The following is a 19241-nucleotide window of genomic DNA, read 5'->3' as shown; positions in this document are numbered from 1 at the left end:
AGGTTCTTCATATAGTAAAGGGGATTGTTTGCACACCAGGTTGGGAAAGATGCTTGCGTACAACATCCTTAATGGTAAAAAACAGAGCTCGTTGAAGTTCTTACACATTTTTCAACAATTTTTTTTAAATCATTTATTGTTAAGTTTTTTAACCATATCCAAAAGCTGTTTGAGTATTTCTGAAGATCTGAAATTTTAACTAAATCTTTTCCCACAAAAAATATGTTTTCTTCTTTTAGGGAGGGGGAGGGAGTAAATGTCACCATTGTTCAAACATCACTAGAAAAAAAAATGTAAAAGGAATGTTGATAAGGGCACCCACAGAAGTATAGCAGACTACCAAGAGCTGGTCCTGCAGAATTTACCCCGAGTTGAATGAACGAAGGAAACAAATGGTTTACTTCATGCAGCTCAACTGTTCTCACCTCTCCCTATCTGGAACGCCTATCAGAGGTAAATGTCATTTATCACACTCAACCTTCCACTCAAACGGACTGCCTTCAGGGCTCATACTTCTGTCTTTCACCACCACCACCCCTCTTTCCTGCCTCCCCCTCTCCCCAAGAGACTGAAAACTATTATTTATAAGCAGGGACACTGATAGAGAGATCTAGAAACAGAATTTTGTCAGAATCTCCCCACCAAACTATTGACTTTCATTGCAACTCAAGTCCTCCCTCCATCCGACTGGCACATCCCACCTCCCTCCTGTTAAACAAATGCAACAAGCCGAAGAATTCTGCTACTTTTAGAACAAAGCAAGTGGCTGAATTAGCTCTGCTGCTGCCAGTTCTTTCAAAGGCGAACGAAGAGGGGAACTCCAAGCCTCTTTTAAACACTGCAAGGTCAAACCAGTGGAAGTTTTCTTCTCGGAAGAAAAGCACAAAGGCGAGTTGACCCTTGATATTTAAGTGAGCTGCTAACTAAATCAGGTGAGATGTGGACTGTTGTGTTCAGCTGCAAAACATTCAAGTGACTTTGCCCTTACTGAATTTACCACAGGCTCAGGCTTTGAAAAGTTGTCAAAGCATAAACACATTAGTTAAAAGCTCAGGTTTGCTTCAGTGGACAAGCCAGCGAACAGCCGTAAGTCATATTCTTTGGTTCAGCTCGCAAAAGCCTTTTATATACACAAAACCCTATAAGAAAGCTAACCATGGCTAGCAGCGATTTCAGACACAGAAACATTTCTAACCATCTGTCTGGGTTGATCTGAGTGATTTCCTTAGTTCTATGGACATGTTTCATCCCTTCCAAACCAGGAGAGAAGCAGGTTTTAAGATCATGGCCTTATTCTCAACTGATATACATCAGGAACGTTCCATTGATGTCAATAGAGCTATGTCATCAGACACCCACTGAAGGCCTGCCCTAGCGTTCTAGAACTAGTATTCCTGCATGCACTGAAGTCAGTGGCAATATTCCCATTAACTTTAGCTTGGCATTGTCCACAACACCTGATCCAGCTACAGGAGTAAACAGCCGAGCTGAATTTGTAGCTCACTCTGAGAATGACTCCTATACACATGGCAGCAAGCACTCCATGTTTATCATGCCACAGGGATTTCTAGATCATTTGTGCTCATTTTACAAGGTTTGGTGTTTTTTTTTGGTTTGTTTGCATTGTTTGTAAATGGGAGCCATGCAAAATCACCCTTGAATCTGAAATCCGTACTACTTCCTGGTCATGTATCAGCACCTGTAATAGAGTCTGCAAGCCAAATTCTGTTCGTGGTTACACCTGTGTCTTTTATCATACCTGTTTTATCTCATTAACCTTCAATGGGGTGGCACAGGTGCATCCGAGGACAGAAACTAGACCTGCAGTTGGAATTTAGATCACAACTCTGCTGCTGATGGATAAGCCGGATTCTATTGTTTAACCTCAGTCTTGTAGGCCCAGCAGAGCTAACAGGAGTTAAAAGCAGTAAAAAATGTATGTACATCTGACTCTGAATACAATAGGAACCAGATACCATTCTTACACAGGTTTCAGAGTTGTAGCCGTGTTAGTCTGTATCAGCAAAAAGAACACAGAGTACTTGTGGCACCTTAGAGACTAACACATTTATTTGGGCATAAGCTTTCGTGGGCTAAAACCCACTTTATCGGATGCATGCAGTGGAAAATACAGTAGGAAGATAGAGAGAGAGAGAGAACATGAAAAAATGGGTATTGCCATACCAACTCTAACGAGACTAATCAATTAAAGTATGCTATTATTACACCGTCACCTTTCAAAGCAGAACCATGCTCTTCAAGAGGCCAATGTAGACAGGACCTTAGCTGAAGACAGTACCAACTAAAACTCAGGATGTCCAGGATTCATATATGGCCCCTTCCATCTCATCTAGCCAGGTAAGGAGAGAGAATCACATATGCACTGTGGCATGATGGGAAGGGGAAGAAGGCTAGAAAAATCGGCAGCCATACCGTGAACTTGTCAGGCCATTAAACAGAGTTGGGCGGAATTACTATTCCTCATTGTATTTAGTTGTTTCAGAACATCATTTATGAGAAGACACAAAGAGACTGCCATACTCCCTAATCCATGACACATCTCCCAGCGTAGAAAAGGTGTGGTCTGTGGACAGAGACCTAGCTGACCTAGCATGTCGCAGCCTAAAAGCCATGTGTGCGAGGTCTTCGGTTTCAATGAGATGTGCTGCTGTGAAGGAAATAGCGTAACCTTAACTTGCAAAATGGATGCACCAAGTATCGGCCAAGCCTGGCTGGGCCAGACGCAATTTGTTATTGCGCTAGTCACAGACAATGCTGGAAAATAAGAGCTGCAAATATGAGAGACATCATAACACTGTATTGAATTACACTTCACACTTACATAGCACATTCTGTCTTCAAAGTACTTTGCAATCTATGGCCCCAATCCTGCAAAGGCAGAAAGAGGGCCATTATCATTTACCTCAGAGCTAGTTTTATCCTGTGGGATGCCCAGACACATCAACAGCCACCTCCTTGCTCCGGGCCCCTACCAAGTATTTTTGTTGCCTTGCTCTTTACTTTGCTACTGGCCACTTTATAGGACTGCTTATGAGCTGCCTGTTCTTTGGTTATGTACTGCCTATTATTTGATCATCAGTTGTCAGGTCACTACTTCCGCTGAGTGTTAATTGCCAGTTCATTGCTTTTAACTGCACACCAACTGCCGGTTCATTGCCGTCACCGCTTAATTATTTTGCCAGCTCATTGGCCCTAATTGCTAGTTTCATCTTCGCTGTTCTTCTGGCTACCTCTCCCTTCTTTCCATTTCCCTGCTCTCTTCCTCCTCCTCATCACTGCCCATCCCTCCCCCCACTCATCTCATCTGCTCCCACTAACTGCACCTCTTCCCCTTGTTCCATCTGCTCACTTCATCCTCTGTCACCCGCATGCTCAAACACATTTTCTCTTCACCACTTTCCCGGCTGCTTCCTACCTGCTGGTGGCATCTGTCCTAATCCTGAGCCTCCCCCATATCCACAATCTCTTCTCCTTCCTGTCCCTGCCTTCTTGTCTTTCAGCATCTAGTTCAGACTGCTCATCCCCACTATCAAGGTCCTACGTGTCCCTGACCCACCTTGTCTCATGCCTTACTCTTTGCCCACTTTCCTGCCATGCTGCTCCTTGTCTTCGTCCCCCACCAGCACCCTTGTGCCTTTTTCATACTATCCCATCTTACACACAGATGCACACTCCTACCCTGCCACTTCACCAAGCAGCCACACTCTGCTCCTTCACTCAGAGCTCACTGCCTGCAGTCATGGTATACCCCATGGACCCTACACCGCCCCCTCGAGCTCACTATCTGCTCTGCAGTCACGGTATCTCCACCCAGCTGACTTTCACTCCAACACTATCAATTCCTGCCCTATTTTCAAAAAACAAAAAGACACACAGACACACGCAATTTGTTTGGTTTTGTTGCACAACATCTATATTTGATGTAACCCCCTTCCCTCCCTTCTTGTAAGCTCTTTGAGCAAGATACCCTGGGCCAGATTCTGGGATGCATCTGAGCTGTCCCTGTTCTAGGGTGTCAAGGTTCCTTCCCCACTCTGAACTCTAGGGTACAGATGTGGGGACCTGCATGAAAACCTCCTAAGCTTACTTTTACCAGCTTAGGTTAAAACTTCCCCAAGGTACAAACTATTTCACCTTTTGCCCGTGGACTTTATCGCTGCCACCACCAAACATCTAACAGGTATATAATTGGGAAAGAGCCCGTTTGGAAACGTCTTTCCCCCCAAAATCCTCCCAACCACTACACCCCCTTTCCTGGAGAAGGCTTGATAAAAATCCTCACCAATTTGAAGAAGCGAACACGGACCCAAACCCTTGGAGCTTAAGAACAATGAAAAAGCAATCAGACTCTTAAAAGAAGAATTTTAATAGAAGTAAAAAGAATCACCTCTGTAAAATCAGGATGGTAAATACCTTACAGGGTAATCAGATTCAAAACATAGAGAATCCCTCTAGGCAAAACCTTAAGTTATTAAAAGACACAAAAACAGGAATATACATTCCATTCAGCACAGCTATTTTACCAGCCATTAAACGAAAGAAAATCTAACGCATTTCTAGCTAGATTGCTTACGAACTTTTTACAGGGGTTCTGAGCTGCGTTCCTGATCTGTTCCCGGCAAAAGCATCACACAGACAGACAGACCCTTTGTTTCCCCCCCGACTCCAGCTTTGAAAGTATCTTGTCTCCTCATTGGTCATTTTGGTCAGGTGCCAGCGAGGTTACCCTAGCTTCTTAACCCTTTACAGGTGAAAGGGTTTTTTCCTCTGACAGGAGGGATTTTAAAGGTATTTACCCTTCCCTTTATATTTATGACATAGGGCATGCACATAACACCAGGAACTGGGAGGGGGAATAGCTAGGATCACTACCCGCTATAAACTACCCTACACCAGAGGATTCCTACCCTCGTCATTGGAGGAAACCAGGATATCATTGGAGGAATCCTCCATGGGCCAGAGGAGCAGGTCCATAGCTGCTTTCACAGGCGCTGATTTTTGGTTTTGCCGGTGTGTACTCCTCCCCGCCCCCTCCCATCCCCGTGCGAGCAGTGGGCGGGAACTCAGGGGAAGAGGTCGAGCAGGGGCAGGGCCTCATGGTGGAGCACAGGCAGGGTCTCAAGGGGAAGAGGCCAACCGGGGACGGGGGCTCAGGGTGGAGCACAAGTGGAGGGGCCATGGTCAGGGCGCTGGGGCCCACAAAAGATGAATCCGGCCCTGTGGGTGCTGAGTACCCCCCGCCTTTTTTTTTTTTTCCAGTGGGTGCTTGAGCCTTGGAGCACCCAGGGAGTCAGCGCCTGTGGCTGCTTTGCACTGACAGACTGCTGCAAAGCAGCTACAGTGTGGCCAAGAATCTGGACCAGAGTTGACTTTATTTCTGTGAAGCGCAGTGGGCATTTATTGTGCTATAAGAAGTTCAATATTATATTAATTATCAATGCTCACAACAGATCTCTCAGGATGAGAACCATCCCCGAACGTTCAAATCCAGAAACTGAGGCAGTCAGCTAGTTTATTTCCTGCCCCTACCTACAGTTGCTTGCTGTTCAGATTCTGCCGTTCCAGCTGGAGAATTTAGTTCTCAAATACCTGTAATGCCAACCTCATTTACTATTTGGATCCAGCCTGATTATATCCAGTACTAAAATGGCTAGACAGAATGGAGGCACATGGTAAAGAAAAGACATATAGATTTGTAGATACAGGTTGAACACTGCCCATATTTGAATGCCACACAAATATGAAAAGCCTGCTGACAGTCAACACACACACACACACACACAGACACCCCTGCTAACACAAACACAACAGTGTACCTGGTATAAGTTCTGCTGTTCTCATAGCATGCAGAGAAGCACCTATTCTTTCCACTTAATATTCTTCCCACTGAGTTCACAATCCCCCTTAGCCATTATCCTTCATTGCCTTAGCTTTATTTTTCACACACTGTAAAAATAAATCGTATATAAAACATAGGAACACAACAGCTAGGTCACACATCTTACTTCCTTAATGAATGCAACTATGCAAGGATCACGTACAAAACTGTGTTACTGCAGAGTTGCTGTACAGTAATGAATTTGGTTATTTCTGTTGGCTGTAAACTCATTATACTTTTCTTCCCCACCTCTTGACTAACCCTCCAGGCTCTATTCTATATTCACTTACACTAATGTCTATATATCGCAGCCTCATATAAAGTTATACAAAACACAGCCTTGCTATGCAGTGAAATATGACAACGACCAGATCTTTCAGATGAGTAATTGTTTTCAATAGATAACCCTGTTCTACCATGAAGACGCTCAATAAACGCTGCGATATGATGTACGGATCTGTCCCTGGTTTCATTAACACCAAACAGCAATGCAGATTTTGGCATTTGATGACCAGCTGATCTCAGAATACTATAGAGTTCTGGTTCAGAAAATGATCCAAGTGACTAAAGAAATTAAAATTGAATTAAAAGTCCATTGTTTGAGGAACAGTCTCCCCTCAACACACATACAATACTCCCATAATGCTAACAGGGGTACATATTGAGAGTTGAGAGTACATACTGAAGGGACAAATATACACCCCAGAGAGGAATCTAGTGGTTAAAAAATTGTGCTAGGACTCAAGAGATCTGGGTTCAATCCCCAGCTCAGTCTTCCTCTCTGACCATGGGGGTGTCACTTAATTTCTCTGTGCTTCAGTTTCCAATCTGTAAAACGTGGGATAACAATCCTTCCTTCTTCCCCAGTCGTTGTCTGTTTAGACTGTAAGCTCTTCAGGTAAGAGACTGTCTCTTGCCATGTGTTTGTATAACTGCTGGTCCAAAGGGGCCACCCATCTCAGCTGAGTACTCTAGGTGCTATTGAAATATTAGTAATCAATAACTTATGCTAGAAGCACTGCTTATATACAATCATAGTCTATCCTCATGAACTGGTTAGCATTTACATTCTAATCTCCCCTGAACAAAAGCAGAATAAGTGTATATTTTAGATTCCTGTTGTCATGTAGTAATTACTAACCTGTTTTAAACCTGAATCTATTCTTCCATAACACTCAGATTGTTCTATGCTACTATCAGCCTCGGTCAGCCCTCGGTCTCCCTCCTGTCTGTGTCATCTTCAAGTAATTAAGGTCACTTTTCCAGCTGTTGTATCTGCAAGAGGCCTCATTGACTTCAAGAGAAATAATTGTCAGCCTGTTTCTGTTTTTCTTAAAACGTGCTTTGAGTTCCATCTGCCCCGCTTCCTGTCCCTTCATCTTGATTACAGAATTAGAAGAAAAGAGTCAGTAAAATTCCAGGCAACATCAAAGATGCTTTCACCACACAGTAGAAATCCAAGATAACCAGTACCAACAAGGTGGGGATGGGAAAAATTATAGACTTAGTCTGATGTTGTTCCCTGCTTTTATCAATAATCCTTCCTCCCTCTTGCAAAACAGTTTCAGGAATTTAATTAAAGGGAGTGGGAAGGTTTCTTAGGAGCAGCATTTTTTCCCCTACTCAGAAAATATTCCACATGTCCCAGGGTAAGCATGTTGGTTTCACAAGGATGAAAAACCCAGGACACATGCCCATAAGCCCATTAGGCAATTCCAGGATTCCCATTAAATGGTGCTCCAGTCCAGATGTGGACTGCCTGCTAACTAAACTGAGCCAGTTATTTGTATAGCTAGCACAAATGTGCACTGCTGTTTGATGAATTATTGATTCTGCACACACCCCACCTCCAAGTGGTATGGGTAAGAACCAGCACACAACAGAGTACGTGAGAGGGCCATCGGTGAGCATAGTTCCACTGATGCCGCCTGTGGTCGTCATAGAGACCGACAGAAGCACCAAGGAAAGCAATTTTCAAGGTACAGAGAACAGGCAGAGTTGGGCCTTCTGTGAAGGCTGAAGATCTGTGGGAAAGGAGAGAAACTGAGGCAGAAAGGGTTCAGGGTCACATAGGAAGACTGTGGCAGAGCTAAGACCTGAACCCAGATCTCCTGAAGATCCAATCCAATACCTCAGCTGAAAGACCATCCCCACTGACTTCAGTTAGGCCGCTCCGGATTTACACCAGGATAACAGTTCAGAATCTGGCTCACAAAACGTTCCTGTCCAGAGCTGACAATCATTCTTTGGGAGTGTTAATAAAAGATTAACAGACTGAATTGCAATGGTTTGTCTTCACCTTCAGATTTGTTATATGCATGTTTATCTTCAGGACTGGGACACCACAGACAGTTGATTTATGTAGCACTGACTGGGTCTATTGACTGTTTGCAATTCAGATATAGAGCTTTCTACAGTTGCAAGAGGGGGTTAAATAAATACAAGTTTCATTACCACACATGGCTGGGAATTTCCCCTTCCCGGACTACAAGTTCTTGGATGGACAATTCTCAATAGGAGCCACTTTTTAGATAGCAAATACTTTTTATTCCATATATTGTTGTGGGTCTCCCATATAGTCTGCTGCTGCCAGATCTGTTTTTATTTTTGCTTGTAATTACATGTAAGGTGCCAAGAAAATGGCAGACTTTGTACCTTTACTATATTATTTCTGGTTATTGCTTATCAAACTGTACTGCTTTGAATATGCAGAAAGCCTAATAAAATATTGTAAATTCACTGACATACAAATGATTTTCATCAGGTTAAAAAAAATGAAACCTCCTGAGTAATTCACAACAACTAATAAAGAATAAGATTTGTGCTATTTTTCTACTGCCGCAGAACTTGTGCAAAATATTCATATGTTCCAGTATATTGTACAGGTGTAACTGAAATCAATTGGAATATTTCATAGAGGTATGGTCTAGGTCTCTGACCACAGGACTGTAAACTGTGCACTCCTGAGTTCTAATTCCCACTGTCATCTCAAGAAAGCCATTTAACCTTTATGCCTTTTTTCCTCCACCCACCCACCTAGAAACGTTATATAGATGGTTAATGCTTGAAAAGAGCTGTGTAGCTTTAGAAGGCTGCAAGTGACAGTTTATTAATGCATATAACAACCGATATAAAAAAAAGCAGTGTTTGCTAGTCTCAAGCACACAGTACCATTTGAGACTCTTCTAGATAGAAGTCTTAAAATAAGAATGGTCGATGTACAAATCAATGAAAGATGGCAGCCTCTCTCTAGGCACTATCCTTAATGCGGAGCTATTTTTTCAAACTTGGTAATTTTTCGTTTGGAAATGGCTGAAAAATTCTGTTTTCTATGAGATTTTGCAGGTTTGGAGCAATCCCTCTCTGAAGGAAATAATGTAATTAGACTTTTCCTTGATTTCCCTCCTGGGGTGGAGAGAATCCTATACAAATGCTTTCTCTGCATAGAATTTCTCTTTTCAGCAGTGGCTCCTGTACACAGCCAGAGGTGCTTAGGACACAGGTACAGCAGCAGCAAAATAATCAATTCCTTTCTAATGCACTTCCTTAAATGCCTCTCTGAGACCACTTAGTCACAATACCTACAAGAAACTAGCTGACTAAGTCATCTACCTATTTCGTGAGTGAACTGCTTGGAGGGAGACGGACCAGTGCTGGGAGGGAAGTGCATAAGGACGTTGGAATGGTATTTGGAAACTGAGGTGGGAGAAAAACAAGCAAGAGCAGTGTGTGGAAGAAGGCAGAGAGGAGGAATTTGGACCCCCGTCCTGCAATGGGTGGAGCTCTGCATCCATTCAGAGCCTCACTGATGTTAACAGGGCCCCTGTGCCTGCGAGGAGCTCCTGGTATCAGTGCGGGCCTGGATGGGCACACATTTCTGTTCATCCAGCTCCAACAACAAAGGAAAGAAATAAGTCGGGTCCCCATCCTCCTCCTGATCACGTTGCTTGAACGTTTCATCGTTCTTTCCCATCCTTAGTGTATCTTTGTCTTTTTAAGTTATATGTTCCTCAGGGCAAGGATTTCAGTAATTGTTATTATTATTGTCTTATAGTTTTTTGTCCTTAGTAGCACTCAGAATGTGAAGGTTGCTGTTGTCTCCAGCTGTGTTCAGAAAGCACCTTGCATGCTGTGGGAGCTACTACAAACAATATCGTATTGCTTTTAAACAAACTGGGATTCTGAAAGAATCCAACAAACAGCATGCAGCTGGTCTTTCTCCCCTTTCAATGTTGCCAGGCAGTGTATGTCTTGTTAGCACACATCTTGACCTGGTTATAACTAGCCCTATAACTTGACCTGGTATTTTTCTTCGAGTAGTAACATGTTGAAAAATACCAACACCGGTAAAATGCTAATATACTTTTTTCTTCTCCATAGTGACATTTCAATGACGGTCACACGACAGGATAACTACACATGTGTACAGTCCTCAAGCCAAACAAAATATAGGATTTTCCCCAGTGCAGCATTCTTTTTAATCAAAGCTGCTTTAAGATCCGTATACCTTTACACACACAGAGTAGTGTATCCTACGCCACGAGTAATCCCACTGACATCAACATACTGAGTAAGGAATTACTTAAAGTGAGGAAGGGTTTCCATAACTGACCCTTAATTTCTATAATTTAAACAAAAAACAACCTTCAATTTATTCCGTATCTTCATCAACTCCATCATCCAGACAAGTGTAAATGTCACACACATCATCATCATGCAGTGACATAGATGAACATCTCATTTCCTATCCCCTTATTATACTATATTACAGTCCTTATTGAGACAAAATGAGTAGAAGAGAATGATCTGCCACACAATTTATTAGAGTTGATGGAGTGTAGACAGACTTTTCAATCTCCTTTAAAACATTGTGATGCTCCATAGTGTATTATTAATGGAAACAAATGAACACAATCTGCTTCGGCTTTTCCCCAAGCCATCCACCAAAGACACAGTGATGTAAATCAATTCCACTTCATTTCCCCCTTTAAAGTGCAGGAGAACTTTAAAAGAGTCAGTGTCAAGGTTGGAAGGCAAAAGAACCCAACTCCTATAAAATTTGAGATTATACAATAGTTATAGATTCCAAAGACACTGCAGTAACTTTGCTGGAGGGGTGGTATTAAGGGAAATAAAACATATAAACCCAGTCTAGCTATTAATAAACATGATGCACACTACTTTAGATTCCACAACAAAAAACCATTGTGTAGTTTCGTTGTGATAGCACGCCTGTGTGTAAGCACTTCAGGAGCAACGTTCTTGTCAATTTCTTTTTACTGTTTGAGTATCAAATTGAGGCAGCCAAGTATTGTATGGAAAAGTACTATTTGCATGAGATTCCCTCCATCACATATCTGCCCAATGATTAAGGTGGATTATTTGCAATTGTGAAAAATGGAGAAATCATGGTTTTGTCACAGCAAAAAATGCAAGAATCATACTTTTAGTTTGAAAAAGGAGAAGTCACAGCACACAATGAATATGAAGTTTTCCAGAAGAAAAGTGTTAAACGATCATCACCGATAGCAAAACATCAAATACATGCAGAATATACAGGGAGATTTTAGACAACACTTGCTGGCCAGTCTTGTTTTGCACATTCCTGAATCCCATTGCTTAAAAATGCACAGGACAAACAAAGAGCCAAATTTGTCAATATGCACGGAGTCTTGCTCAACAGTAGCCTGGTTGGGTTGACAAAGACCACAGGTGAAATCCTGACTCTACTGAAGTCAACAGGAATTTTGTAATGGATTTCAGCGGGGCCAGGATTTCGCCCCATTGCATATTCATGAAAGCATCACTACAATTTGTGCCAAGGAAGTCATGTGGCACTGACAAAACTTGTTGAGTCATAAGTGCAGCCTATCAACCTCAATGTAACCATGAAACGTATTAAGGTTCACCTACCTCAAACAATGAGCCTTGGTAGACACAAGCACCTGTAGGACCAAAAAGAAAGTCGATTAGAAGGAAGCTGATATCAATAGACTCACCCATAAACCAGTGCTTCAAAACTACTTGACCTTGCATTCTTTGAGCATCCACAATTCCCCTGAATGTCACTAGGGTTTATTTTAGGGATGCCCAGACAAAAAGCAACCAAATATAGAAAAGGAAATGCAATTATGAATCCAAATGTTTTTGTCCTTTTTCTATTTGCTTTAAGACAATACAGCTCTATCAATCCACCACTTGCTCAATCACTCCATTGAAAACTCCATTCAGCCCTAGCACCTCCTTGTTCACCTCCTCCTGGCATTGGTCACCTTCAAATCCAGAAGGCAGCACAAACAACGAACTAGAATGGGGTAAGTAATGTAGCCACTTTATCATGGCAGCAGCTTCCAGAGACATCATGCACATCCATCCATCATCAAAAGGATAGAGAGGGCAGGCCATAACCAGCTGGCATGCTGTTTGTTCTTGAGCTCCACGGAGGCAGGAGGGGGAGCTGAAGAAGCCACAACTAGAGGGATGACAGTTAAACTGCCCGTGACCACAATAAGACCTGTTATAATGAAGGAGGCTCTTTTGGTACCTATTTACTACTGAGGGCTGCATATGCAGCTCTCTCTGTATTATGTGGGCCGCATCTATTCAATATATATGCTGCCTGTAAGGTCCTGAGGCTGTCACATGAGATGCAGCTGGATGCTGCTTGGACCGCAAGGGAGAACCACTGGGCTCAGGGATGCAGTAAGTTGTCTATCTGCCAATAAATGTGCCATCGATCCAAAATATAGTCCCTCATCACCCACTGCCACTGTTCCTTGGATAGTCATGTCTGATGTACTGCCTGAGGGAGGCAATTATCTCACCCATTCGAGCAGAGTGCCTCTGGGTGGCATCTATTGACTCCCCCGATCTGTCATAGGGTGCTGTCTGAGGTACTCTGCTTGGCACTGCCCACTGGCAAGCTTTTATCATTTGCAGTGTTGTTATAGCCACGTTGATCCCAAGATACGGAGTGGGAGGGGAGAGGTGAAGACATATCTTTTATTGGACCAGCTTCTGTTGCTGTAAAGCTTGTCTCCTCCACCAACAGAAGGCAGTCCAATAAAAGACGTTAATTACCTTACCCACCTTGTCTCTCTCAAACTCTTACACATTTGACCCCACCCCATTTTAGCACAGGTTTTCATGGCCTTTCTTCTGACTGAATAGTGGGCCAATGTTGTTCCTTCAGGAAGGCCTCCTCGTTTGGCTGTGTCCATCCTTCCAGCTGAGGTCAAAACAGCCCAGCACCAGAGAGCACAGACATGATGGGCAACAGCACCACAAGCTTCACCCACACTGAGCCAATGGGCCTCAAAGCTGACCAGAAAGGCCCTGCCTTTATGGGGACGGTAGTTTAGTTTCTATGCCAGGGCATTCCTTGGCTTCTCCAGTGACACTGCCAGCAAACTGACCTCCCAGTTTGGTGTCTCCCCAGTGGTAGGCACTAGGCACAGGACAGACACAATTAGCTCCTTGTACCTCACGCACCACTGTGTACCTTTCACACAGGCCAGAGATCAGAAAGGACAGCTTCCTGGCCTGAGTCTGAATTAGTGACCTAGAGGTGAACGCTTCATATCCCTCTTTTAATCCCTTGAGTTGGCCACCTCCACAAAATTGTATTCCTACTAATTAATTGGCCGTCAAGCCAGAACACTTTAATATGCATCTACCTATAATAAAACTCACCTGGCGTTTAGGCAATTTGTGTAAAATGTGCGGGTTTCCATCTTGTCCTTAACATGCATCATGATAGGTTTGAAAACTGCACATTCAGGACTCAGTTCTGCCCCCATTGGAAACAGCCACTCGGACTTCTCTGGGAGCAGGCGCAAGGCTATTAAGTAGCACATTATATATAAGGCTAGTTTAATCAAAATAAAAAAAGTGACACCAATAAGTCTGAAGGGATGCAAAACAACTGACTACGTGCTCAGCAGCAGGGGAAAACCCAACCCAACCCAAACCAAACCAAGGTTTTGGTCTCGCCTGGCACATGGGATGGCCAGGCTGGCAGCAGAGCAGGGAATTTTGGCTGCGAACCAGAGTGGAGAACACAGAAACAAAGAAGGCATCAGAAAGCATAGCAGTTGATCTCCAAAAAGGTGTGGGCACTTGCTTACACCATATACCTGCCAGACCACTGATAAAGTGTCATGAGCATTAGCTTTGCAGGAAACTACTTGCCTGCTTTCTCATCCAGAGGTCAAGTGCAGAGACAGTAATCGAGAAAGGCAGGAGAGGAGTCTGCCTCCATACGCAGTAAAATAAAGGACAGAATGAATCTCTGCGAGAAGGCAGATAACCCCAAATAACCAGTCCAGCGTACCAAGATACTGCTTTAGGAGGCAGGTCCCCAGCACAAGAGGTAGGGGAAATGGATATCCCTCCCCGGCGTTATCAGCGCACCAAAAGGACTGTGGGGAAAACAAGAATGGGCAAGTTTAGGTTTGTAGCTTTTTATGTAATCAAGTGCTCTGGACACAGATAAATCTGTGTGTCTCTCTCCAATATTCATTGTCCCACTTGCCTTGAAATGGGAACTGCAGGTACTTTGAGGCATGGATTGAAAAGTTGAATCTTTTCACTGGTAGAACACCACAACTTTAGAGGGGCTTCTAGACAATTTAAAAAAAAAAAAAACCCCCGTTGTAGCCAGAAAGGGTTTTGCCCCCCAGTAACTGATTCCTCTATCAGCTACTGAATGATAAATATCTTTTGCTGCAATTGCCCTTCCTTATCCTAGGATTACTGCTTAGTGAGTCAGAACAGCTAACCTCTCACGTTCTTAGCAGGATCAGATACTGTGGTCCACACTCAGGCAAACCTCCCATTAACTTAAATGGATGTTTTGCATGAATGAGGATTTCCAAGATTTGGTCCATTATGCATTCAGGAGATTGTTTATTCTCTTCTTCCAGCGTCACCGAAGGCTACATTCTAGTTCTCTCTTCAGAAGTAAGGTCTTATGCTTAAAGCCAGAATCCATCCTTGGATTGCTATGCTTGGCGCCCATTGAAAAACTGAAGGCACAGTAAATATACAAACAAATAAATAAATAAAATACATCAAAATGTTATCACTTTAAACGTTTGCCTGAATTCCAGATCTTAAATCATACTACACACAAAGGGTCAAATTCTGCCCACAGATCCGCTCATGTGACTCCCACTGAAATCACATCTATCTGAGAACGGAATTTGACACAAATGGCGTTATTTCATACATTTCTTCTGGTGATTTCTCATGACGGTTTCTCTACACCTAGACTTTCTCAATGATAATGCAACGTTATTCTGAATAGCAAGCACATCCCAAATACTTTGACTTATAACATCATTCACTCACTGTTAATACCCTAGTGCCTATCGCTAACACTGACAATAATGAAAGAGAAAGGTTACCCAAGCAAATGATTGGCGAGGTACCAGTTTCATACATTCTATCTCAATAAGTCAAAAAATGGGGCAGGGGAATGAAATCGTGAATGAACTGAATGACAGTTCTTTTATTGATTTTTCTGGCAGACAGTCCTCTTCAAACAGCTGCACGCATCTGGCTACTAAAGATGTGACAAGAAATTACAAAAGAAAAAAAAGAATGCAGTGACAACTGCCTTAAGGGACCACCCAAAGGATTAACAGAACTTGGCTGTCTGGTAGAGAGGATGCCTTTAAAAACAGATGAAGCAAAACTGTGCAAGAAACCTTGGATCTACAGTAAAGTGGTTGCTTAAAACTGAGAGTTATCGATTGAATTGGTCTTTAGTCCAGGTGTAACAGATTGCGAAGGCATAATCTGGTTCTTGGCAAGTAAGGGATTATTTTCCTTTCATCAGGGGAAAGGCCATAAGGACCCAATCAAATTTCCACTAAAGTCAACTGGCTGTGTTCCCACTGATGTGAATGGGAAATCGGTCGGGTCCTCAGAGTTGTGACTTTGGACTCAGAACAGAGAGAAAGGCTTGGGAAGATTCCCTCACCCAGAGGACATAGGACTGGATTCAAGTTCAAGACACTGGATTTGATTGATTTCAGTTACACTCAGATCTCTTTACAACACTCTGGCAATGCGTTCAAGTTACAAGATTCCATTTACACGTTCTGTATGGCCGTTTTGCAGAGCCACTATGGTGCACAGGGGCATTACAGTAACAGACAGCCAACCCCAGGAAGTTTTTCCAGTTTGACCATTTACAATGGTTTTGTTATAAACACTCACCACCGAGAGAGACTTTCCTGCACACGATTTTTCCCTTGCTCTACTATATTCCACTTTAGTGTCCTACATATTTTAATTTATTTTTAAAAATTGAGAAGCTCAATCATAACAGCTTCAGCCCTTAAAATCCACTCTGATTTGCCCAAGATCACATAACAGGGCAGTGGCGGGCTTAGAATCTACATCTCCTGATGCTCAGTCCCACATTCTATTCACCTGACCACACTGGCGCCCCTCAGCAGCACCAGACATGCCTCTGAATGACTGCACAGGAAAAACACAAAGTCTGATTCTCTCCTAACTAAGCAAAGGTATAGTTCACCTGCTCACAAACTGTAATGGGAGAAAGTCCTCTTCAAACACTTATGTTCATCCCGTACTGCATGACTTGACATACATAGATTTTCAAAGACATTCTAGCTACATTTTTGCTAACTTTTCTACTACTGAACTGTCCTGCCCTCAAGACAGTCACCGAGAGTGCTCCCCAACACTTTATTTAGAGCCTCACGCAGACACAAAATTTGTATCTCCATTCGATCCGCAATCTGCGAAAATGATCCGCGGACATCCACTAATTTGCAGCGCTCCAGATATAAAATTTGGATCCACATCCATCCGCAACCTGCAAAAATGATCCATGGATATAAAACAGATATCGGTGGATTTGCAGGGCTCTACTAATATGATACAATATGTGTGTATAATGTATTTTTCATTCGAGTTTATAGAAGCTTTGCCTGTGTTTCCAAGTTACCCAATGGTCTTTTAGATGAATGATCTTCTGCTAAACCCAACACACAAGAAAGAAAAGTGTCTCCCTGCACCTTAAGGAATACATTCTCATTCACATACTGAACCACCTTGGTGGGGATGAGAGGGACCAAACTCATTATCACTTTTGTGTTGGGTCCCCTAAACTCAGAGATGTTAATATTGTGCTCTATCAAGATTGTTGTTGTCGGGAAGGAGGGTGCGTCACTCGTAATTTCACACACACACAGTTTGGATTATCTGATGTCACACCTGACAATGCTGCTCTTCAACTAACACACCCACACCTGTTATTGACAAAGATAACTATTGCTGCCGGGTCACATTTTCCAAAGTGCCTAAGGAAACTGAGTCTCAGGGACTTTCAGTGAAACATAGGCTCCTAAGTGCCTTGGTTTCAGAGTAGCAGCCGTGTTAGTCTGTATCCGCAAAAAGAGAAGGAGTACTTGTGGCACCTTAGAGACTAACCAATTTATTTGAGCATAAGCTTTCATGAGCTACAGCTCACTTCATCGGATGCATGCAGTGGAAAATACAGTGGGGAGATTTTATATACACAGAGAACATGAAACAATGGGTGTTACCATACACTAGTGTAATGAGAGTGACCAGGTAAGATGAGCTATTACCAGCAGGAGAGAAAGAGAAAAAGAAAAAAGAAAAAAAAAACCCCAAACCTTTTGTAGTGATAATCAAGGTGGGCCATTTTCAGCAGTTGACAAGAACGTGTGAGGAACAGTGAGGGGGGAAATAAAAATGGGGAAATAGTTTTACTTTGTGTAATGACACATCCACTCCCAGTCTTTATTCAAGCCAAATGTAATGGTGTCCAGTTTGCAAATTAATGCCAATTCAGTCTCTTGTTGGAATCTGTTTGTTTTTGAAGTTTTTTTTTGTTGAAGAATTGCCACTTTTAGGTCTGTAATCGAGTGACCAAAGTGTTCTCCAAATGGTTTTTGAATGTTATAATTCCTGACGTCTGATTTGTGTCCATTTATTCTCTTACATAGAGACTGTCCGGTATGGCCAATGTACATGCCAGGGGGCATTGCTGGCACATATCACATTAGTAGATGCACAGATGAACGAGCCTCTGATAGTGTGGCTGATACGATTAGGCCCTATGATGGTGTCCCATGAATAGATATGTGGACACAGCTGGCAATGAGCTTTGCTGCAAGGATAGGTTCCTGGGTTAGTGTTTTTGTTGTGTGGTTGCTGGTGAGTATTTGCTTCAGGTTGGGGGGCTGTCTGTAGGCAAGGACTGGTCTGTCTCCCAAGATTTGTGAGAGTGATGGGTTGTCCTTCAGGATAGGTTGTAGCTCCTTGATGATGCGCTGAAGAGGTTTTAGTTGGGGGCTGAAGGTGACAGCTAGTGGCGTTCTGTTATTTTCTTTGTTGGGCCTGTCCTGTAGTAGGTAACTTCTGGGAACTCTTCTGGCTCTGTCCATCTGTTTCTTCACTTCAGCAGGTGGGTATTGTAGTTGTAAGAACGCTTGATAGAGATCTTGTAGGTGTTTGTCTCTGTCTGATGGGTTGGAGCAAATGCGGTTGTATGGTAGAGCTTGGCTGTAGGCAATGGATCGTGTGGTGTGGTCTGGATGAAAGCTGGAGGCATGTAGGTAGGAATAGCGGTCAGTAGGTTTCCAGTATAGGGTGGTGTTTATGTGACCATCGCTTATTTGCACTGTAGTGTCCAGGAAGTGGATCTCTTGTGTGGGCTCGTCCAGGCTGAGGTTGATGGTGGGATGGAAATTGTTGAAATCATGGTGGAATTCCTCAAGGGCTTCTTTTCCATGGGTCCAGATGATGAAGATGTCATCAGTGTAGCATAAGTAGAGTAGGGGCATAAGGGGACGAGAGCTGAGGAAGCGTTGTTCTAAGTCAGTGTGACTGTTCTTAATGTTTCCTCTGAATATTGTGGGGGTGCCTCAGTTTCCCCTATGGAGTTCTTAAGTATCTAGGTGGTGGGATAAGGGTGTATGATCATTGCAGAACCCTAGAGGGCAGGTGTGTGCACGGGTCTGGACACAGAGAATGGCCAACATCCTGTTTCCTGGCAACTGATGGTCTGGGCCCTTCCCCGCTGCAAGGTGAGAGCTAAAGGGTTGAAGACAAACAGATCAGGTGAGCTCCTGGCCTGGGAAAGGGACAAGGCCCAGAGGAGGAGGGGCTGGAGAGAGTTTCAGTTGGGGGCTTGCTGGGGACATGGATTGAAGTACAGATGTGGGTGTCTGGCTCACTGCCCCCAAAATGGACCCAGCTGAGGAGTCCTGTTCTCTGTACCTACAAGCTCTGGTTTAGACCATGTTCCTGTCGTCTAATAAACCTCTGTTTTACTGGC

The 19241-nt window shown here is 43.3% G+C and overlaps 1 protein-coding gene across 4 annotated transcripts in view; it reads right to left on the bottom strand.

Annotated features, from left to right (window-relative positions):
* FRAS1 (Fraser extracellular matrix complex subunit 1) overlaps positions 1–19241 on the bottom strand; it is a 299449-nt gene that overhangs the window by 275838 nt on the left and 4370 nt on the right. For all 4 annotated transcript variants that reach the window (XM_073340462.2, XM_073340465.2, XM_073340463.2 and 1 more), the window contains exon 2: positions 11813–11844. In XM_073340462.2, coding sequence (XP_073196563.2) covers positions 11813–11844 — 32 coding nt within the window. The remainder of the gene's footprint in view (positions 1–11812; positions 11845–19241) is intronic.

This window comes from Lepidochelys kempii, chromosome 4 (genome assembly GCF_965140285.1).
Source record: "Lepidochelys kempii isolate rLepKem1 chromosome 4, rLepKem1.hap1, whole genome shotgun sequence".
Taxonomy (NCBI): domain Eukaryota; kingdom Metazoa; phylum Chordata; order Testudines; family Cheloniidae; genus Lepidochelys; species Lepidochelys kempii.
The sequence above is the reverse complement of the archived record's forward strand: the minus strand, read 5'-3'. Positions and strand labels throughout refer to the sequence as shown.